Here is a 23,991-nt window from a genome sequence, read left to right as displayed (position 1 = left end):
CCTCATCCAGAGCTATGGGCTATTGAGGAAAAAGGAACAAGGTAGCTTCCTTGTTCAGTGAAGGAAAGGAACTTAAAAATCAAGTTCCAAAAGATCAAGTTCCATGGGGCAGGCAGAAGTAAGACAAAGATCCATGTTAAAGGAAATGCCTATGGTAGAGGTCATGGTTGAAGGTCAAGGAAGCGGAGGCACCAGGTATACAGAGAGAGGGAACAATTTATAGGGTGGCTTTACATTCTCTCTGAGTAGTTCGTACTCGCCTTGCTAGATCATTTTCTGTGTCTGAACTTTTCCCTGTTTCACAGTGAAATAATTCATTAAATAACTTGAGAAAGAACAATTTGACAAACCAAAATGTGAGCAAGGGAGTGTTATTCAGGAGGCAGAAGCAAAAGAGAAAGTTGGTGTGAAAGGACAACTCTCTTTTACAGCAGAGTTCCTAGCACTCTGCATTTGTCTTACTGTGAAACTTGCTAAGATTACCCCAAGAAAGAGAAATTTGGCTTTGGCCATTTACAGTAAGACAAGATCGTTGGTGGTCTTGGACTCAGGGTCTGATCCAGTACGTTGACAGAGAGCTGTGGTTGGAGTCCATTCTCAATACCTACTGTGAACTCAGCTTTCTGTTGATGAGGAAAGGAGAAAAAGCTTCCCGCTCAGTATCCTGGCCTTTCAGATTTGTGTGATTTGTATCTTCCTGCCCTCTTCATTCCCTTATCCCATGTCACAGAGCAACAGAAACATGTAGCAACTACCGAAGTCCCTTTACTGGGAAGCAGGATCAAATGATTGTTAAGTCTTTGAAGTCTGACAGGACTGGATTCACATCCTAGATCCACCACTTACAAGACACAGTCAATAGCTTAACCCCTCTCTCCTCATCTATAAATCAAGGATTAAATACCTTATGGGGTTATTACGAGAATTATGTGAGAATATTTTCAAAACATTTGGACATAGTCAATGCTCAATAAATTGAGGCAGCTGCTCTGGTGATAGTGGTAGAGATATTGGTTGGGATTGATGATGGTGATGCTTTCTCTAAGCTTTTCACCTCTATTCACTTGTGTTCGGTGATACGCACTTAGTATTGTGTAATTGAAGTACATTGTAATTGAAAGTAATGAATACTGAGCTTTCTGTAGGTCTTTGAAGGAGTCTGGAAGATTTCTGTACATTGGTGTTTTTTTAAAAGATTTTGTTTATTGGGCGCCTGGGTGGCTCAGTTGGTTAAGCGACTGCCTTCGGCTCAGGTCATGGTCCTGGAGTCCCGGGATCGAGTCCCGCATCGGGCTCCCTGATGGCGAGGAGCCTGCTTCTCCCTCTAACCCTCCCCCCTCTCATGTGCTCTCTCTCTCTCTCATTCTCGCTCTCTCAAATAAATAAATAAATCTTTAAAAAAAAAAGATTTTGTTTATTTATTTGAGAGAGAGAGAAAGCAGGAGCAGGGGGAGCAGCAGAGGGAGAGGGAGAAGCAGGCTCGCCACTGAGCAGGGTACCGGATGCTGGGATCGTGACCTGAGGCTAAGGCAGACACTTAATCGACTGAGCCATCCAGGTGCCCCCTATACATTTGTTTTAATTGAGTTTAGTTGTGTCTTTGTGTAAGAAACAGTGGATATCTCTTCCCTTTTCGTAAAGAGAATCAGATACTTCTGAGATACAAAGTTAGGTATTAGTGTGTATCTACTTTGCACAGTTTGGATGCCATAGTTTCTTTCCTTGCAAACCGTATGCTTTTCGAGAAAATGTACCCGCATGATATGACGGTGCAATATATCACCCCGTGTAAAGTATTATGATACAAGGAAGACAGTAAATAGAGTAGGACGTAGGAGGGATAATTTGAATTAGAGAATATAAATCTGGGTATATTTTTGAAGTGAGTGAGTTGATTTGGTTACCAAAGAGCTACATGGTGAAAATCAAAAAAAGTGTTTTCATGGGTCTTGACTCATGTCCAGTGATGGTTCTCACTATGGTCATAAGCCTGACTTTGAATTAACATCATGAATTTTCTCACCAGTTGACCCTCTCCCTTTCCCAAACTTAAAAAAAAAAAAAAGTAATTGTAACTGGATTGAAAACTAATGTGAACTATTTAAGTGGTTTGGTAGTGGACTTTCAGTTCATTTAGGTGGTATTTATTGATTATCTTGGAGTATGTAAATATTGTAGAAGCATTGAGTGGCAACATGATGTTGCCTGTTGAGCTAGTTATAAGACCTTGTGACTCAAATCGCCCTGCATCCCAGGTTCCTTCAAAATATGATGATAATTCTTAGCTCATTTTTCATCTTGTTTTGCATTCTATCTTAATTCTTATGCATCGTACACTAGCACTATTACAGCTTCATAAGATACAGCCTAGATGTGATTAGGTTGATTTGAAACTGTTCCTAGAGGTATCCAAAAGGCAGTTTATGGGACATTTCATCAGTTTAGGTTTTCCTAAGTCCCAAGTTCTTACCCTGTCCTAGAGATTGTGGCTGCATGTTCTTAAAATCCGCTTTGTAATAAGATTACTTAATAAATAGGATGAAACTATCAATTTTTATTGCATAGTGTGTTGGTTGTTATTGCCTGAGTCTGTGTTTATCCTTTCTTAAAAAGCCTACGGACACCTTGGTGGTAATGGAAACCAGAAGTGAAAAGGGGAATGGGTAGCAAACTGTGAATTAGCAAAGTTCCAAAATGCTTTCTAGAGTTGGCAAAATATTTTAACAATGAACACATTCATTTCTGCAATTATCATTTTGTTTGGAAATAAATAATTAGCTTGAGGGGAAGTACGGTATAAAGTAATTGGAGGGCAGTTAAATAACTCAGTATGTTAAGAGTAGTACAATGCATGATCATGTATAAGTGCATTTAGCTTTATTGATTGATATATATTGATCAGGACTTGAAAGCCAAGGCTATGTTTCATGTTAATATGTTAAGGTTAATAAGCCATTTGCTATTTTGAGATGAGTAATGAGTCAGGAAGATCAACTAACATTGCACAGTCAATAAGTGGTGGAGAATAAAAATTGAGACTTTCTGACTCTAAGCTAAGCTATCTTATTTTTATTTTACCAGTCCAGTTTTGCTTTTCCTTGGCAATCTATTTTGGCTGCTGAAACAAGCCTTTCAAGTGCTATCTTCTTCAGCCTCTAGCTTCACTGGGCTTTTAGCTCTTTGATTTTCACAACATCTCCATGTTCAGCTTGTCGGGTTCTTTAAGTATCTGTCTTGGCCTAGATAATTATGTTGGGCTACACATTAAAAAGAAAGCCACAGCCAATACTCAGTATTTGAAGAGTTGGCTCCTGAACTGCCACTCTCTTACCTGTGTGGGCCTAGTCTATGTCTTGGATAATCCATTAACGTTGTTATCATCTGGACCAGGTTTTGCTCCATGGTTCCGTGTCAGACAGTGTAAGATTTACTACTGCTTTTTAGGTGATGGAAAGATACAGATTTAGGACTAGGTAGATATACCAAAGAGCTGTATGAGTTTGTCTAAATTTCTGAACTTCCCAGAAAGCCTTAGTGTATTCATCTACAAGAAAAAAGAATATCAACTTCTTGCTGTGATTCAGAGAATGAGATGAAACAGCATAAGATGTCAGCTGCTTAAGTGTAGCACATCTTGGGCATATGGTAATGCCCAAGAGGTAGTTTCTTACCCTTTTCTCTGGCCTCTGCTCTGCACTGCTGTTTCTGGGCATCTGCTTTAGGCTTATCCTTATTCCTTCACTCCACTCCAGCTCTCACTGTTGAAAAGCCACAGACAAGGCTTCTCACGTCTTTGATCTGCCCCCTCTGATTGTTCACCCAGAGCCTGTAACTGGTGAACTTTCTGGCTCCTTGGTGTGCTACCTGTTCCCGGTCTCCAGTGGGTTTAACTGAATGCAAGCCATTTAATGTGGATTTCATTTATAATGCAGCTTCTTTCTCAGTTGGCCTGTATAGTACTCCCTAACTTAAGTATTTCCATTTGTTGTCTTAAATCATCCAGAGTGTGGATCTTCGGAACATACAAACAGAACCGTATAGATGAGGAACACTTTTTTTTAAGATTTTATTTTATTTTTTTAAGTAATCTCTACACCCAGTATGGGGCTTGAACTCACAACCCCGAGATCAAGAGTCACATCCTCCACCAACTGAGCCAGGCAGGCACCCCTCAGTGTTCATTTTTTTAAAAAAACAAAATTCATCCTTTTACTTATTCTTTTTCAGGAAATTTTCATAGTTCTTTTCATTTTTTATGTGTTAAATCATAAAGCCCTTTGGTTTCTAGATAAATTAAGGAATGAGTGGTGTTTACATTTGTTTTTTAAGAATTATAGAAATTTTGGAAGGGACTTTTTGAAATTTATTCTCTGCAGAAAAATTCCTTTTTAGTTTAATTAAGATTTCGGAGGGCTACCTGGGTGGCTCAGTCGTTAAGCATCTATCTGCCTTCGGCTCAGGTCATGATCCCAGGGTCCTGGGATCGAGGCCCCCCCCCCCCCGCCCCGGCTTGGCTCCCTGCTCCACGGGAAGCCTGCTTCTCCCTCTCCCTCTCCCACTCCCCCTGCTTGTGTTCTCTCTCTCGTTGTGTCTCTCTGTCAAATAAATAAAATCTTTAAAAAAAGAAAAAGATTTTGGAGACAAACCATGAGAGACTCTGGACTCCAGGAAACAAACAGGGTTACAGAAGGGAGGGGGTTGGGAGGATGGGGTAGCTGGGTGATGGGTATTAAGGAGGGCACGTGTTGTGATGAGCACTGGGTGTTTTACACAACTAATGAATTGTTGAACACTACATCAAAAACTAATGATGTACTACATGTTCCACTAACTGAACATAATAAAAAAAAAAGGAAGAAAAGAATACTGTTTATCTATTGTTGATTTGGGAAAAAAGTGCTTCTTGAATAAATAGCTGGGCTTTACGAATTTTAGTTTCATGTTATAGCTATATAACTCATGGTGATGAAGGTAGTATTTAAGATGATTGCCACCGGGCACTATTAATCCAAGATTATTGAATGCCGAGGATACCATGAAAAAACTTAAAGGAATTCCTAATTGAAAAATAAATTCTTGTAATTTTTGTTGGAATTTCATTTTGGTCCATTAACATGATGATTTACACTCTTTTATTTCAGGGAAAGGTGGCCCAAACAGCATGTATGTCAGCTTGCAAGCACTTAGCCACATCCTTGATGCAACTTTTGCTGGAAGCTGAAGTAAGACAGCTCACCCTGGGAGCATTACAGCAGTTCAACTTGGATGTCAGAGAATGTGAACGTAAGACAGGGAGCCATCCCTTTGCTTGTTTGTTTTACCTGAGTGTGTACTCCCTTCTATGAAAAAAAATAAGTTTAGGTCTGTGAGGTCTTTGTTCCCGATGGAGTTGACGAATACCTGGATGCCAGAGACAATTTGAAGGGTGTGTAGAAATAGTCCATCAGCAAACTCATTTGAGCACCCAGAGGTGCCTAGGCCCCTATGTAGAACAGAGATCTCTGGTCACTTAAACAAGTGTGCAGTCTAGAGGGGGATAGAAGGCAGACATGCATTTCATACACACCAAAGAAAACCTGATTCGTCCAAAGACTTCAAAAGAACGCAGTTCCCAGCCACTTTTTTTTTTTTTTTTATTTTAAAACTATTTCTACATCTTACCTGCAAACTCTTCTTCATCTAAAGAACAAATGTGTGTGCATTTATCAGTCAGAGATGCTTTCTATTACAGGTAGAAACAAAATTTTAGACAGAGTGGTTTAAAAAATAGGTTTTATTTTTCTTAGAGAGTTGCTTTATTGATTTAGTTGCTCAGTGGTGTCATCAAGGAGTTGGGCTATTTTTTTTTTTAGTAGAGTTGACACAATGTTACATAGTTTCAGGTGTACAACATACTGATTCACCTTCTCTATACCTTATGCTGTGCTCCCAAGCGCAGCTCCCATCTGCAGCATGCACTACTATTACAGTATTGTTGACTGTATTCCTATGCTGTGCCTTTTATTCCCGTGACTTATGCATTCCTTAACTGGAAGGCTGTATCTCCCACTCCCCTTCACCCCTTTGCCCATTCCCCCACCCCTTCTCCCTCTGGCACCCAGCAGTTTGTTCTCTGTATTTAGAGGTCTGATTCTGCTTTTTGTTTGTTTATTCATTTGTTTTGTTTTTTAAATTCCACAGATGAGTGAAATTATATGGTATTTAGAGGACCCAGGCTCTTTTGCTCCCACTCCTCTGCCATACTTAAGAGTGTGGACTTTTCCTCTTCGTACATATTATTCCATCTCACAGATATATTATAGTCAGAAGAGACTCACGTTCCCTCAAAAAAATAAAAACAGAAATGCCACATGACCCAGTAATTCCGCTTCTAAGTATTTACCCAAAGAAAACAGAAACACTAATCTGAAAAGATCTATGCACCCCTATGTTTATTGTAGCATTACTTACAATAGCCAAAATATGGAAACAACCTAAGTGTCCACAGAGAGATGAGTGGAGAAAGAAGATGTGATATATATCTACAATGGAATATTATTCAGCCATAAAAAGAATGAAATCTTGCCATTCACAACAACATGGATGGACCTAGAGAGTATTGTGCTAAGTGAAATAAATCAGAAAGAAAAAGGCAAATAACATACATTCACTTAAATGTGTAATCTAAAAAATAAAACAAAAAAACTCCCAGAAATAGACTCATAAATACAGAAAAACTGGTGATTGCCAGAGGGAGGGTGGGAGATGGACAAAATAGGTGATGGAGATTAAGAGGTACAAAATTCTATTTAAAAAATAAAGTGACAGAGGTGAAAATTAGAGCTTAGGGAGTATAGTCAATACTGTAATAACTTTGTATGGTGGCTCACTTGTGGTGAGCATTTTGTGATGATATAATTGTCAAATCACTATGTTGTACACTTGAAACTAATATAATATTGTATGTCAGCTATACTTCAATTAGAAAAAAGAAGAGGAGGAGACTTAACATTCAAGACAGGAAAAAAAGAGGCCATTCTCACTTATTCCTTTTATTAAGAAAATTAAGACCTTTTCAGGAGACCCCTAACAAACTTCCCTGTCTGCCTCATTGGTAATAGAGCAGTTACGTGGTCACCTTCAGCTCTAAGGGAAGCCACGAGATTATCTGGCAAAGTGACAGAGGACCATCGTTATCGGGATAGTTGATTCATCATGAATCATCCCCTTGGAGTTGAACACAAAATTAGTACTGTTTAGGAAAGAGAAAGAAGAAATAAAGAGTGTTCTGGTGTTCATTGTGCTGTCAGTGAGAAATGAAAATGAACAAAAATGCTATGACAACTTGAATTTTTTTTTTCTGATTCGAAGAAAATCAGTGGAAAATTCTAAAAGTGTGCTAATACTTCTTCCCCATTTTTTAATTTTTACTGCCTGTTGGTTTCCCTTGGTTGACTTTTGATGGCTAGAAATTAAGGTTTATTGACTATGCTGTTCTTAATTAATTACTTACTGGAGACTTCCAGTTTCAGTCACCACAGAATAACAGGTATCAACGTTGTTTCTGCCATAAACAACTGTAAAACTGGATAAACTGTATAAAGCAATTCTTTTCATGTATTTGGCAGTAGACAGCACAAAGTTGTGATCTTTCAGAAAGGGGAAATGCATAAGGTAAACTTGACATTCACTCTTGTTTTCTGTCTGGGGGGACTATCCAAACAGCTGCACAGGAAAGTAGAGCCCAAATCAAAAGCAGGGTTTTACACAGAAAAAAACAAAACAAAACAAAACAAGAAACAGAGATTGGCCCAAGGGCTGGTGAGGCAGCTGGGATTTGTGGGGCAAGATACGAGGGAGCAAGGAATTGTTTAGCTCTAGAGGTCTACATCGGAGAGCCCTTGAGTCTTTGGTCAAAAACTAAGTTGCCATGTGCAGGGTAAAATCCTGTGAGGCCTGGCAGAGAACAGCTACTGAGGATCTGTGAGTTGAATAGGAATGCCAGAGGTCATAGAGTGCTAAGAGACATTGGAATCCTGACCAACCAAAGTTGAGAGACCAGCTAATCATCCTGTACATTCAGTAAGACCCCAAAAAGTTAGGCCCTAAGAGTACTCAAGCTCTAGAGTAAGAGCCAATCTTGATCCACCCTAACAAAGCCTAATAATGATTCTTAACAAGATAAAGGTGATCTACCAATAAAATAACTGCCTGCCAAAACAAAACTCAACTGTCTTTGAAGGAAGAGGAACACACAAAAAATTTCAGACTCTTAACCACATAGCCTCAAAAATTTCACAGCAAAAAGCTAAGATTTGACATGCAAAGAAACAGGAAAATGTGACCCATAACAAGAAAAAACAGGCAATAGAAATAGGCCCACTGGTAACAGAAATGTGGAAAACAACAGACAGGGCCTTTAAAAATCTGCATATAGATATATTTAACACTTTAAACTGTAGCTGAATTTTTTTCCGGCTTTGATAAAAAGCATTAACCCATTGATTCAAAAAGCTCAGTGAATCTTAAGCAGGATAAACACAGAGCCACACCGAAGTACATTATGGTCAGATTGCTAAAAAATAAAAATAAATAAAAGAGAAAATCTTAAAAGCATCCAAGAAGAAAAGACACATTATATAATGAAAGGCAATGATAAAAATGACTGCTTCTTATCAGAAACAGTGCAACCGGAAGGCAATAGAATGTCTTCAAAGTACTGAAAGGAAAGAAAAACAAAAAAGGCCTGTGAACCTAAAACTCTATGTCTTGTAAAACATATCCTTCACAAATCAAGATTAGATAAAGCCATTTCACATAAAGAGAAGTTAAGAAAATTTGTTTACCAGGTTTGCACTACAACTCATTTAAAAGGTAGTTTTTCCAGTTGAAGGGCAATACTCGATGCTGACTCAGATCTACAAGGCAGATTACATTGTTCAACGAGGTGTACAGCAATAGATACATCTTTGTCTAGAATCTTCACACTACCTTATTAAGACAGGACATTAACTCCCCTTTTCTTGAATCTGGGCAAGTTTGTGACTTGATTATAACCAACAGAATGTGGCAGAAGTGGCCTTTGTGACTTGGGTGGCTAGATCATAAAAGGCAGTGCAGCTGTCATCACCTTAGTTAGCTGCTGCCTAAGAAGTCCCCCTACCTTGAGGCCTCCATGATGTGAGGAAACCCAAATCAGCTTTTTTGGGGAGACCACCTGGGGAAGCTCTGATGCCTGACATGTTAAATTTTATGTCATTGGTGCTGTATTTTGTTATATTCCTTTAAATAGTGTTAGATTTTGTTGTGACCTGCATTTACATTACATGGGATTGATTGGAATCTTTCAAGGACTTGCTGTTAAGTTTACATCGGATCCAGAGCCACTTTTTATGTAGGTCTTATTAACCCCAAATTAAAGCAACGCCTTTCAAAGGATTCTACCTGATGTCCCAGGTATCTGGAGACCTTTCAGTTCTGGCTGGTGGGAATACAAAATATGCCCATCTCTGTAAAAGCTCCATAAATTATTCAGCCTGTTTATTTCTGGTGGTACTTTCCCCAGTCTTGGTAGTTTCTTCTCAGACATGCCCAGATTAGTACTCAGCCAAGTATTCAGTGGGACCTTTCTGCAGTTTTCCTGAGTCCTCTCGTTTGTAGCTTCCACCACTGTGGTATTTGGCCCTGAAAATACTGGTTGCCTTGGCATTCTGGACCATAGTCTTGGACTTTTCAACTCAGATGGCCATGTTTTGTTTGGATTCCCTCCGTATGCCCGCTTTGCATCACAGCCTGGAAACTGCCTCTGGGTATGCTTCCCTGGTTGGTTTTCTTTCTTTTCGAGATCACAGTCTTGCACTGACTGTCATCTAGTATCTAAAAACATTCCTTCACATGCTTTGTCCATTTTTGAGGTTTTTTTTGTTTTCTCTTTTTTATCCAGTGGGAAGGTGAGTCCTCTTCCTATTACTCCATCATGACCAGTACCAGACTCAAACATCTTCTCATGCTTTTTAACAATTTTATATTTTGCAGAAACAGAAACTGCTTTTTGTGGAATTTGGGGGGGAGGGAAGATAAGTACAAAGAGAAAATAAAAATCACCATATTCTCATCATTCAGAAAAATCACCATATTCTCATCATTCAGAAATAAGTATAATTCCAGGGATTATATTCAGAAGTGGTGATATCCAGCAGCCACAGAATTTTTTCTAGAAATCATCCATCCGATTCCTTGCATCTAGTTAGTCCAAATTGTTTTACATGCCTCTGTCTTAACCAGTTATTTACCAGGAGGATAAAAACATAATGATTGGCTAGACCAATCAAAATTGATTTTTAGTATTGGGTATAAAGTCATCCATTTCCAGGTTTTGAGGAAAGAGTAGAACCTCATTCTGATATAAAGAAAAGGAAGAACAGGGCTTTGTAGTGGGTGAACCAACCAATGTCATTGCTTTAACAACAAAGTCTGATGAATGATTGGGACTGACTACATGACTGCATTTGGTCAGAGCTAAAAGATAAAGGGGAATGGAGGTGATAAGGCTAAAAATATACGAGCCTAGAGGAAGAGGAGTGATGGTCTAGGAGAAGCACTGGGGAGTAAGAAAGATGCCCATGTTGTGGCCTGATTCTGGAGGACATTTTACGTAGAAGAATGAACAGCTTCTACTTGAGAGAATGATAGGCAAATTGGTATCCTTAGTAGAGACCTAGCTTTCAGATAAGGCTAGGAGGTAGAGAGATCCCTTAATGAAAGGGTGGAAACCTAATAGAGTTTGTTAACCATGCCAAAGGGGTTCCAGAGAGCCAGTACTGTATCTGAAAAGCCATTTCATATTGGTAATAGCCTTTCAGACTTAGGATCAGCTCAAAGCCAACATTTGTAGGGCCTGAGACAGTGCCTCCAATAACCATATTACCACTGAAATTTTTTTCTCCATATGTTGTGGAACCACTAAGGTTCATCGATTTAGAGTTTTAATGTTTCATTTCTGATTGTCAGTAATTTATCTGTCAAGAAACTTTCCATGGACATTTATTTTACCTTAAAAGAAAGAATTCTATTCCACGTCTTTTGCTATACCATCCCCCTAATTCTTTTTTTCTTTAGATGCTCAGTGGTCTATAAAAAATCTTAAAGAAATGATACATAAGATTCAAGTAACTATACAGAGGCGTATAAAAGCAGCCCCAAATGACAAGATAATTAACACTTACATCTTTCTACCCAGTGGTGTGTGCATGCAGTATTTTCTCTATTGTCTGTGAGTCCTTGCAAGAACTGTATAGGTCCTGAAAGAAATCAAACTCTGGACAAGGTAGAATGTGAATGTACCTTAAGTGTTTGACTCTCAGGCCTGGGCTGCCATTTTCATAGATCCCAAGTACATAGAGGAATTGTATACGTTACCACGAGCCTGAGAAATTCAGCTAGTTTAGTGTAGTCATTAAGAACATAGAGTTCAGAGTCAGCTCACTCAACCAAATGGATTCAAGTCACCACTTAGATTTAGCGTGGCCATGTGTCAATTATTTAACCTCTCACGCGCCATTTATGAAACAGGAGTGTAATAGTAGCTAATACTACAGGGATGGGGTCAGAATTAAATAAGAAAATGCATGAAAGGGTTTATTTCATGGCCAGCAAAACACTAACTATGCATTAAAGAGTGGCTTCTCCTGTTATCATAAGCAGTAGCAGCCCAGCAGCTGATAAATATCCAGAACTCTCAGAAGGTCTTTTGCAGGCCACTCAAACCTTTGTCTACAGTTTATAAATCAGGTAGGTTTGGAGATGCCCTTTTACTTGGCATACGAAATTCATTTTTGTTTTTGGTAGCTGTCTGTGAAACTGCTGCGGTCGTCCTGAAAGGTCTGGTCCAGAACCGACGATTTTCCGATTCTCAGCGTGATGCTCTTGTAAGATAGCAGTGAGGCGGCTCAGCTTTTACAAGAAATAGTAACTATGCTTAGGGCATCATTATCTAACAGGAATGTTGTTGTTATGTAATTCTTCCTGACGGACTACTAAACCAAACACCTTTAAAGTGGAGGCTCTTAGGAATTCAGGAGGTGTGAGGAAAATATTCCTTTCCCTTTCATAATTGACAGTGACCTCCGGGTATTTCTGCTTTGTATAGATTTCATCTTACACCTCCATCTGTCTGTATGTCTTAGATTTGGTTTTGGATGTTGGAACCTGGCAGAGAAACTGGATTTTAAATATTAGTAAGTCTTAATAGCCTGTAATTCACCTCCTTAGCCAAACTTGGGCTGCTGTATCATTCATGTCCTTCCAAGTCAGTCTGTGTTTGGATTTGGAATTTCATAAGCTTTCTCTTTGTGCATTCTAAATAAAAAGGTGTAGCTTCATAGTCAAGCTGAATTACTTGTTTACAGCATTAATTCAGTGATCTGTTCACTTACTCAACAAATGTATGTGGGGCCCCCTACTCTGTGCAGAGTACCATGCTGGAGGCTGGAAATACAATGGGAAACAGTGGATTTTAAATAGGAGAGTGACTTGATTAGATTTTTTTTTTTTAAGATTTTATTTATTTATTTGTCAGAGAGAGAAAGAGAGCGCACACAAGCAGGGGGAGCAGCCGGCAGAGGGAGAGGGAGAAGCAGGCTCCCCGCTGAGCAGGGAGCCCAATGCGGGCTCAATCCCAGGACTGTGGGATCATGACCTGAGCTGAAGGCAGATGCTTAACCAACTGAGGCACCTGGATGCCCCTACATTTGTATTTTTAAAAGGGACTTTGCATTTATTAGGAGCCATCGAGACCAGTAATAAGGTTGCTGCAGTATAGAGATGCATGATAGAGATGAGTTGGGAGCTTCAGCCTATTTCTGCACAATATTTCAAGCCATGAAAATGAATGAATCAACTCATTTAACCTCCCTGAGTCCATCAATAAACCAGAAATACTAGTCTCCACTCTGTCTCACAGTATTGTTAGGAAGTGAAATGAGATAATGTATATAAAATCATTTATAAACAGCCATGGGAATTTTATTACATTAATCATTTCTTTACCCATATGCTTTTATGTGTTTTTCTTATTTTCTTTCCTACTTCCACTGTGATATGGTTTATAATGTTAAATGTTTTCAGTTTTTAGTTACCTACTCAGTTTCCTAAATTATTCAAAAGATCGGTATATTAAAAGTATAATATAATTAAGCCAAATCCAGGGCACATTTGGTTGCAAAGAAATGCAGCAGGAATGGAATCTTTTAAAATTTGGAGGAATCCATTTCCCAGGACCCATCAGTCTTTTGCACAGAATAAACTGGGCCCTCGAACAAGAAGGTAAGAGAGAATGCACCTTGCCTAATTCTCTCAGTTCTTTAATGGTCAAGTTAATCTGGCCTTGGTTTACTGTTTTGGGAAGGGCTCCAAAGTCTTCCATTTCACCATTCTTATACTAGCCCTCACTTTACAGGTCAGGAAACCAATGTGGAGAATCTACCGAAACTCAGGATTTTGGAAAACACCTTCAAAGTAAATCCATGATCTCACTAAGCCTACTATGAGAGAACATAATGGCAGAACGCCATTTGTCACTTACCCTCCATAAGTCTCCACTCTCACTGAAAGATCAGATAGCTTTCTGCATCCCTAAAGAGTTAGCTTTAGCTCAAAAGATCCAGTAGTTCCTAAGAAGTTTTAACATTTCAATCTTTGTATATACTCACTAAAATAAATGGCTTTGGTTCCCCTCCTGATACAGACTCAGGTGTGTTTTAGCTAATGTTAATCAGGCAAACCTTAATAGGCTTGCTTATGATTTTGCCACTGGCATTTCAGAACTAAAGAATCTTTATAAAGTGATCTCTGTGAACCTTAAATGCCAGGCCCAAACAACTGCCAATTGGGATACATGCACTCACTTCTTTTGATTTTCTGCACTACTTGAGCCCACCTATCCTTGACTCCCATTCTATGTAGTTAATTCTCTAGCTTTGGTTACTCACACGTGAGGCTCGCTTAGAGAGGCCTCCAGAAATTCATTTACCTATGTCTTCTTGATTCGAGGGAGAGAGAACAGAGTCCTCAGGACTCCGGTGAGAAACATAAGGGAAGCACACCTGACACACCCACACTATACCGTCCTTCTTTTGCGGCCTTTGAAGTTTATATTATGCGAAGGGAGTTCTGGCCCTTAAATAACATCTAACCCAGTGCTAAGCCCCAATCTGCATCAGCCCACCAAGCACACTGTTAAAATAACTGCTAGTTCGTACATTCAGTCAAGCCTCTCCAGGGAGATGCCCTAGAGTAATTAATTTGTCAGTCAAGATTATGTTTAGTCATCCTTGAATAAGTAGTGCAGAATGCATATCCCCACCGTTTTCCCTATTTTTGCTGAGTCCCTAGAAGACCCTTATTTACATTTCCTTCTCAATAGAATTCTTTTCTTCTTTACATTTATTTTGCATATCGCCCTTTGAGCCCATGTTGTGTTTAGATCCGAGTCACAGGGCAAAATTCAACGAGGGATGGAATATAGTGGAGCAGACTGCCATTTCTCTGGCAGGGAGGACACGGTGGAGAGCATTCGGGAGAAAGCCGGGGGGGCAAGGTTCCACAATTTCTTGCAGTACTCTTGCATCTATCAAGGAAGTATGGTGAGATTATGAAGACAGCTGGTATATCAGTTCATAACTGGAAAGATCAATTTATGCGCTTCGTTTTCAACCCACTCAGCTCTCCAGCTGCAGATAGAAGGGAATTCTTGCAATAGAGCCTCACGACGGTCCTTCGTTTCCTTGGATTTTTGGGCTCCACATTCTAGCAAGGACCAGAGTTTTCCCCATTTTCATGTTTGCCCAGTGTTGTTCAGAGCTTCCACATGACTCATATTCTTCCATTTCTTTCAGTTGATCAATGGCAGCACAGCCTAGTCCTCCAAAGCATCACCCTCAGTGGGAACTTGTTTCCCGGTGACTTAAGATAATGCCTTAATTATGAGCTTGGCTGCCACATTCCTCAGACTGTTGACTTCCTGGGAAACGATGGGAGGTCTCAATGCCCTTTTCCCTGCCATCACCTGCTAACCAATTTCAAACATTCTACTTTTTCTCCAAAGTCTTTTGTTGGCCAGCTCAATCCCTAACAATCTGTCTTAATTAGACTATGTTTATTTGCAAGGAACAGAAATCTCTTCATACCAGTTCAAAAATAAAAGAAAGCTTATTTTAAATATATGCATTTCATAGAATCCAAGAAAAAGGTAAACAGTAAATCAGTTAGGGTAGGAATTGTGTCTGCCCTGATTGTTCCTGTCTCCTTAGCACTTAGCACAGCGCCTGACATATGGTGCTTGCTTAATAAATATTTATTGAGTGAATAAAAATGACTTGATTAGCAACATCCCCCATTTCTGGAGCTCTTCTGTCAGCTCTGAGAATGGGAGGGAGTCCAAGTCGGAAGTAGTTCGGATGGATGTCATGTGATATGCATAGCAAGACAGCCTGTGATATAGTTGGAATCCTAAGGAATATTCTTTTAGGAGGATGTACACCTGGCAGGGCAATGATTGGCAACTTCAGTACATATATCCTACCACCAACCTCTATGGATTATAAAGCCGTCTTTGCCACCAACACTCAATTTGCAATATATAAACCGGGTAAATGCATAGTAATTTAAAATTGTAGTTGATAGATGGATTGGCCTTTGAAACCTAGATCTTCATTTTAGCAGTTTGGGCATACTTACCTCCTCCTTTACACCTCTGTTTCTTTATTTGTGAAATGAAGTTACAGTTGGTGTAACTCATAGACTTGTTGTGATGATTAAGTAATTACTCATAGAAAATGCTCAATAACTGTTAGCCACTGTCCTCATTGTCGCTGTCACTGTCATTATCGGTAGAAAGAGTAGTAGGCTGGAAGTCAAGAAACTTGTATTATAACCTCGTGGTTGCCACCAACTAGCTGTATGGACTTGGGAATCCTTTAAACCTGGTTGGGCCTGCGGCTCCTTATTTACAAAATGAGAATGTTGGGCTAGATGATTTCTAAATTTCTGTTTAAAAATAGCATTATTTAGTGTGGGAGGGAAGATCATGTGGATATTTTTATGTCATATAGAGTTATAAGGATTAAATAAGATAATGCATATGAAAGCCTTTACAGATCCTACATATGTAAGTATTTGTTAACATCGGTAAATATTAAATGTTTATTAGTTTTCATTATAGTTATATACAATGCCATGTTCCCCAGGGGACTCAGACTCAGAGTATGTGGGAGCAGAGAACAGGCTCTGAGTGACTGCTATCAGGGGCTCTTATACATTCGATGACCACTGGAATAGGTCAATAATTTTTTTCTCAAAGACACTTTCTATATAATTCTTTAAGGCAGGATTGTCTCAGAGTCTGCTTCATACTATTGACTTTTGGATAACATTGGCTTAGGAAGAAAGTCAAGCTGCATAGTGAAGACCTGAAGCATTGCAGTAGCCTGTGGAGAGGTCAGGGTGGTCGTGGGCAAACTTGGAGTTGCCATGATGAAACGTGTTGGTTAAGCAGTCCTGAATTTCAGAGGACACTAAAGAGTATAAATCCATCTCTTGGAAACTCAGTTATCGGGACCTGAGTACTGGTGGAAATAGAGTTAAAGGAGAGAAGTTGGCTCTCTACGAAATTAAAGAAATCTTGGAAATGTTAAATCATTGTAACAAATGGCACCATTTCCTAAGGGATTCTTGTGAAAAGTTTAGAATTGACTTCCTTTCCAATTAAAGTATATATATTTTTTACTTTATCTAAAGGACACTTTTCAGATTTGGTACCTCTTCAAGTCTTAAAAGGGAGCCATCTGAAGAATCTAAGGTTTGAAGAGAGACAAAAAGGAAATTTGAGCTTAGTAAAATTTTAAATCCGATCTCTCTGGGTTATATGAAAATAACAGATGCCTCTTTTCACAGGGTCTGTGTAGTGCTTGAAGATGCAAATGACCTATGGGTAGACTATTGAAGGACATTTTGTGTGTTTCAGTATCATTAATTTCAGATCCCCTAGCTTCTATCTTCAGCCTCATCTTTCTGAATTATAATTTTAAAACAAGCTTTCTCTTTCTGCTCTCTTCCATCTGAGAAACAATAAGGTAAGAAGATTGATGATAGACTTTGAGTTCATATACAGAAAAATAAACTTTTTTTTTTATAATTTGCAGTGCTTTGCACATGGGCAAATCTAAGGATAATTAGTCATTATTACTTTTAATATGATGGAGACAATAACTTGTTCCATGAGGCAAGCTCCATGGCTAATGAATTTTGTCTTTTGGTTGATCGACTGGTTAATGGAATCAAAAATATTTTGTATCGCTTCTTTACAATTATGCTTTCATTCTCTACTGGAAGTACATAGGAATTTGGGTAGCCAGTCTTAACAGAGCATATTTTTGTTTATCTGCTTTATCATTTGTTTTCCCCTTTTCTCAGTTTCATTTTATATTCCTGGATCTGTAATTCTCATTTTGATTCTGGATCTGCATTGAAACTTACAGATTTGCTAGAGAGAATCATGAAGTTGGCAATTGTATATGTATATATGCAGTAATCAAGAGTTCACCCTCTGCATTCTTTTCTTTCTCTGCAAGACCTGGAATACTGTAGATGTCCATACAAGATGTCAGATTTAAAACTCAAGTACAGTGGGAATTTGTAGGATGAAAATAGAGGCCATAGCCTCTCAGGTACACAGCTCCCAATCAACATATTATGCAAACTCTTCTTTGAAACTTACCGATTTGATTGTAGGGCTTCATCCCTCCCCCACTTCCCAGATCCTTACCAGTTCTTTTTAAATGCAGGGTTGAGCTTGGATTTTCAGATCTAAAATGATGCGGGAAGAGCACAAACTGCAAACATCTTCCTTCTCTCCAAAATAGGCAGTACAAAAGCCCTGCTTTGTTTGCTGTTGTCTTCCCATGACTATAAGGTTTGTCATGCTAGGTGCTGTGCTATTATGATGTGCCTCTCTGCTTTGGAGAACCCAAATAGAAGTCTTCCCTGCCATTAAAATGACAGTGTCACTTCTCTTTGACTATGGATGATGGGCCCTAGACCCTCTAAGACGACTCTTCTCAGACATGGGTCAGTGAGTAGTACCCACTCAGCAGTTATTTTGGTTTATGGGCTGTAGTTCCTTGAATTCCAGAAGATAAGGAAGTCATTGTCTCTCTGAGCCCACTGCCAGACACCTGGTCATTTGATAGTAGGTGCTGCCAACCTGAGCAGTGAGGGCAGGCAACCTGCTCTTCCTCACCATGGCTGAAGATGCCATCCTTGTCAAGCAAATGGAGATGGATCATGCTGCTCTAACCTTGTTATACATCACTGTCAAGCCTGCTGTTGGCTTCCAGAGATTGGCCAACGCAGACAGAGTATTTTTCCTGTAGTGAATATTACCTTGGATTGTTTGTGGGGTGTAATACAAAGGACCTGCTACATGAAGGATCATAATTTCGAATCAAGGTTCTCTTTCTGTAACAAACTCTCTCAATACCCTAAATTCTGTCTGGCTGTTTGGAAAATGTCATACTTGTCCCATCTCTAAATAAGGGCAGTGACCAATTCCTCTTGGAAATTGTTTAGATTTTTCTTCCTGGTTTTATTTCAAGGGATATTTTGGGGTGGTGGTGGCAGGAGAGTTACCTTAAACAGTTGGTAGTTTCCAAAAAGCTATTTTCCTGCTGCATGGTTTTGGAAAGGAGAATACCAGATTTTTGTTTGTTTGTTTGTTTGTTTAAGTGATATTCCAAACTTGGTGCTCCTTCCCTCTTTCTCTACAGTTTCCATTTTAGCTGTTTCCGTTTTTATTCCTTATTTTTTCACAACTTTGAGACCTTTGGAAATTATAGGGACCAGAACGATTAAGAAATGCCTTTACAAAGAAGGAAAAAATTAAAAAAATATTTTGGTTATTGCTACTTTCCTGTCACTTGACCCTGGTCCCAGACTTGGGAAAAGAGGTTTTTTTACAGTAGAAGGAGTATATTATAGCGATTTCTTACTCTACAGAATCTTTTTACTGTTTCTTCATTAGAAACTTAAAAAAACAATTATTTAAAATTTTTCATTAATCCCCATAATTTGCTTTAAAACACCCAAAAGCATTTTTAGAGAGAATTGAGCCAGTAGAAATCATTGCTCATCTTAATCATTGCAAACCTGAGACCTCACCACTAGCCCCAGAACAGCATATAGCCATCTCTTTCTGCTCTGTCAGCTAGCTCCAAGCATCACCTCAGCTGAAAGTTATTTTATTTCTTTAGCATTGCTGACTCCTTCCATCAGGCCATTTGTACATCCCTTTTACTCACGTAGGCCCTAATCTTAATGCTTGTAATAAGCCAGAGTCTCCCAAGAATATCTGATGCGTTCACTGCTCTCGCTTGTCTCCAAGCATTTACACTGGGGCATTTTATACATTTCATATTTTCTTTGGCCCTTACTTAATGTCTTTGGAGCTGAGGCCAGTAAACTATTTATTTTAATTGAGCCATTTTGTAGGGTGTAAATCAGGAAGCCATATTAAATAGCATATTTATTTAAAAATTAGTTTAATTGTTGAAAATTGACAGTGCCCCCAGGTCTGCAAGAAGTTCCCATAACATTCTAATCCATCTGCTACTTTTAGGTGGAACACACCTTATACATCTCAAAAAATTGATGAAAGTCCTAGTTTTTATAAGACATCTTAAAAGAAAACATTTCGTGTCTTTCAATCATTACTTGCTCTGGTATTTCAGCATTTAACAGATTCTGATGTGAGTTAAACCCTCTAGTCTGCTTTTAGCATTACAAATTATAAAAATTTATCTTTTTTCTCTTTTCCTCTATTTTATCGATTTGTATGTGTATATATATATATGTGTGTGTGAGTGAGAGGAGAGAGAGGGAAAAGTTGAGGAGACCTGAATTTCTCCAGAAGATCACCTTAGCATTTCCAATTTTTATATTTCTAAGATTGGAACTTGGAAAACATGAGGGAAATATCATTGCCAGTGCTTCCATTTAGAAAAGCTAAGTTTCCTGTGAGTCGATGTATAGAATTTTGTAAGTTTTGCCTATAATATTCTGTAATTTTGGTTGATCCATACTTTACTTCTATTTTCCACTCCTGTCCTGAGAGGAGAAAGTGGTATGGTGGGTCACTGGTGAATTGAGACCTGTGTCTTTCTCTTTGCTTGATCACTAAGTAGCTGTGAATAATACACTTAATCTCTTTTAAAATCTTTTTACTGATTTGTTATATATGAATGGTTTGGACTAGGCTATCCAACTGAACTACATGGGTAGGAGTTAGCCACTCAAGTGGGATGAGGTAGGTTGGGAAGGATGTTCTGTCTAAGGCAGGTGTTTGTTTAAATTCTGGGAGGAAATAAAAAACATGGCATATTAGAGAACTAAAAGTAGTTCATTATGACTGGAGATAGGGTGAAATGAAGTGGGATAGCCAAGAGGAAATGATGAAAATACAATCATTCTTGGATCCTGGAAGACTTATTGAGAAGTATATACTTTATTCTAGGTACATAGGGAGCTTGGTCATGTTTTATTGTATGAGAATGACATGGTCATTTTCTGCTTTAGGAAAATCACTGTGGCAAAATTGTGAAAAATGCATAGAAGAGGGGCAAGCCTAAATACAGAAACTAGTAGGGTTGCCAGATAAAAAAAAACAGGATACCCAGTTAAATGTGAATTTCAGGGGAAAAATTGAATTTCAGATAAACAGTGAATAATTTTGGGTGCCTGGGTGATCAGTCGGTTGAGTATCTGCCTTCGGCTCAGGTCATGATACCAGGGTCCAGGGATTGGGCCCCGCAGGGAGCCTGCTTCTCCCTCTCCCTTTTCTACTCCCCCCTGCTGTGCACTCTTGCGTGCACGCGTGCCCTCTCTCTCTCAGTCAAATAAATAAATAAAATCTTAAAAAATAAAACAGTTTTCTACTCCCCCTGCTTGTGCGCTCTTGCATGCATGCTCTCTCTCTCTCTCTCAGTCAAATAAATAAATAAAATCTTAAAAAAAAAACCAGTGAATAATTTTATATAATACTGCATGGCACATGCAAATGTCAGGTAAGATAAGGACTGAAAAAGTGTTGCTTTAGTAAGAAGGAAGCCAAAGTAAACTTTAGAGAGAATACTTTTAGTGGAAGTTGGGGTGGAAGAAACCAGATTACAGAGAGGTCAGGAATGAGTGGAAGATAAAGAAGTTGAATCAGTGCTTGTAAACAACTCTTTCAGAAATTGAGTTTGAAAGAGAAGAATAGGTTATTCCATTGCCTCTGAGAATTTCAGTGGTTATTTTTCTTTATGTTGCCATTGTTCAGCCTAATGATTTGGGACTGGGGCAAATAACATCAAACCTTTTATATAATGTAACTGAGAATAAAAGAAAAATAATTCTTCCTTTATTTTTTTTGTGGGCATCAGTAAAATTTGCCTAGTCATTTTCCTCTTCTTTCTGTCATTCTCTTCCCTTTCTTCTGAATGATGTGCCTTTCTGGAGAAATTCAAATCTTCATTTTCCACCCAATCCCAGCAGTCAGTCTGCTTGAGGCCTGCCCTTTCCCTCCGAGTCACTGAAATCTCTTTGTCAACTGTCCGCCTGTCAGTGGATGGAAACAAGGTATAGCCTAAGCCCCTGCCCAGGCAATTAACCAGGGGAAAGAGTGAGGTTCTCTACTTTTCCCTAGAAAAGCATTTTTGAGGGCTTTTCAGCAAGGATCATTTGAAAGACCAGAGTGCTTTTAATACTTGAAATGTTCATTTATCTCCTATACTTTCTAGCACTCAAGATATTCCTTTAAAAGCACCAGTGTATCATGGAAAGAAGTTGCTTATGTGCCTTAAGAAACAATTATTTTCATTTCCTTTTCCTCCAGCTAACCTAAATTCTCTTTAAACACCAATCTCCCTCTCAGCAGGGCCTAGGAGTTAAAATCCTTAATCCTTCCTCTAGAGCTCCGGAGCTGTGTCCGAAGTCCGTTCCTTGACCCTTTACCTAGTAACTATCAGCTGAAGGGCTCCGGTTGCACTAACAGAGATTCTCTTCTTTTGTTTTTGTTTCTTTGTTTGTTTGTTTTAGGGGGAAAAAAGAAAAGGGAAAACACACCCTAAACTGAGTTCTCAGCAGCACAGTTTATGTTCTCTAAGTAAGATGGATCCTGAGGATCCTACGTTTAGGTCTTGACCTCTGGAGGTAAATCCATTAGCCTATGTAACCAGAATGGGAGAATAGTATTTATGTTGATATTGATCTAATGCAGACATTTAACATGGATGTTAGATCATTGTTTTAGAACTTTATATTAAATTTCCATTGTAGGGGAAATACTTCCCAGTGGATACTTGAACAATTTCATGAAGCAAAGAAGCAAAGCTAGTAAATAAAGAAAATGTTAACTTTCTCTGGGCAAGATATATAGAACTTTTTACTTTGCCATGTCAGAAATGATCTCTAATAATGAAGACTTGTTTTAATTTAGTATCTTAAAATTTTTAATTCAGTGAAGAAGTGGCGAGGTAGGGAGAAAAAGCATATTATTTTATTGCATCAAATTCCAATAATTTTCACATTAATTATGCTGGGACATGTGTATGGCTATAGCCTAGATGTTAAAATGGACCCCATATCAAGTTATATTGCACTTGATCTGGATGGGACTTTGTGTTCCAACAGCAATTCTCTGACACCAACTGGGTGTCCTACAATTCAATCCATTTCTAGCACTAACAACCTGGAGTTATTACAGACCCCACAAGTTAAGGAGTCAGTCGCATAAGACTGCCTCTCTTCAGACATCAACCACAAGTCTCAGGTGTCCAAGCCACTCATACTTCTTCCTAGCTGACTGCAGATTCAGGGCTCCCCACACTCCCTTGGGTTCAATAATTCACTAGAAGACACAGAAATCACTGAAAGTTCTGTACTTCTGATTATAGTTTCATTATAAAGGCTGTAACTTGGGAACAGCCAAATGGAAGATATGTAGAGGTCAGGGTCCTGGGGAGGAGGGTAGATAGCACAGAGTTTCCATGTCTTCTCCTCATTAGAATCTGGGCATGTCACCCTTCCAGCACATCAATGTGTTCACTAATCAAGAAGATTTACTGAGCTTCGGTGTCCAGAGTTTTTATATGGGCTTACATTACATGGGCATGATTGAATAAGTAATTGGCTACATAAATGGAATCAATCTCTAGCCCCTTTATGCTCCCTGGAGACTGAGGTTGGGGCTGAAAATTACAACCCTCTAATCATGAGCTTTGTGTTTCTGGCTGGTCTAGCCCTTCCCTTACAACTAAGGACATACTTGAGCAACCTTGTTAGCATAAACCTAGGTATGGTCAAAAGAATCTCATTGTGAATAGCAACTCCTATTGCTCAGGAGCTTTCAAGGGTATTTGAAACTCTATTCCAGGAGCGGGGACAAAGACCAGATATATTCTTTTTTTAAAAGATTTTATTTGTTTATTTGACAGAGAGATAGCGAGAGAGGGAACACAAGCAGGGGGAGTGGAGAGGGAGAAGCAGGCTTCCCGCCGAGCAGGGAGCCTGATGCGGGGCTTGATTCCAGGACGCTGGGATCATGACCTGAGCTGAAGGCAGACACTTAACCGACTGAGCTACCCAGGCGCCCCAGATATATTCTTTATTATATCACAGACCTCAAGAATATATTTGATTTAGTCCTACAGCTTTAAGTAAGCGAAATATTATTACCTTCATTTTACAGCAGAGACATCTGGTACTAAAAACTTATATAGTTGGCCCAAGGTCACATAAGCAAATTTTAGAAAGGACTAGAATCTCACTTACCTTAGCTAATGATATATCTATCTTTTGTGGACATCAGCTTACATTATGAGACTTAGTTTTCCTAGCAAATTGTGAGAACATCCATGAAATATATACCAAAGAAATACTAACTACTCTCGGTTTGAAAAGAATTATATTGACTTAAAAAAAAAA

At 38.9% G+C, this 23,991-nt stretch overlaps 1 protein-coding gene across 1 annotated transcript in view; it reads left to right on the top strand.

The window, feature by feature from the left end:
- Window positions 1-23,991, top strand: part of EXOC6B (exocyst complex component 6B) — a 557,753-nt gene that overhangs the window by 380,415 nt on the left and 153,347 nt on the right. Inside the window, exon 15 of the mRNA XM_081797284.1 lies at window positions 5,142-5,283. Within this exon, the coding sequence (XP_081653410.1) occupies window positions 5,142-5,283 (142 nt within the window). The remainder of the gene's footprint in view (window positions 1-5,141; window positions 5,284-23,991) is intronic.

Source organism: Leptonychotes weddellii, chromosome 10 (genome assembly GCF_054177405.1).
Source record: "Leptonychotes weddellii isolate Sample4059 chromosome 10, ASM5417740v2, whole genome shotgun sequence".
NCBI lineage: Eukaryota > Metazoa > Chordata > Mammalia > Carnivora > Phocidae > Leptonychotes > Leptonychotes weddellii.
This window is presented reverse-complemented; position numbering and strand designations above follow the sequence as displayed.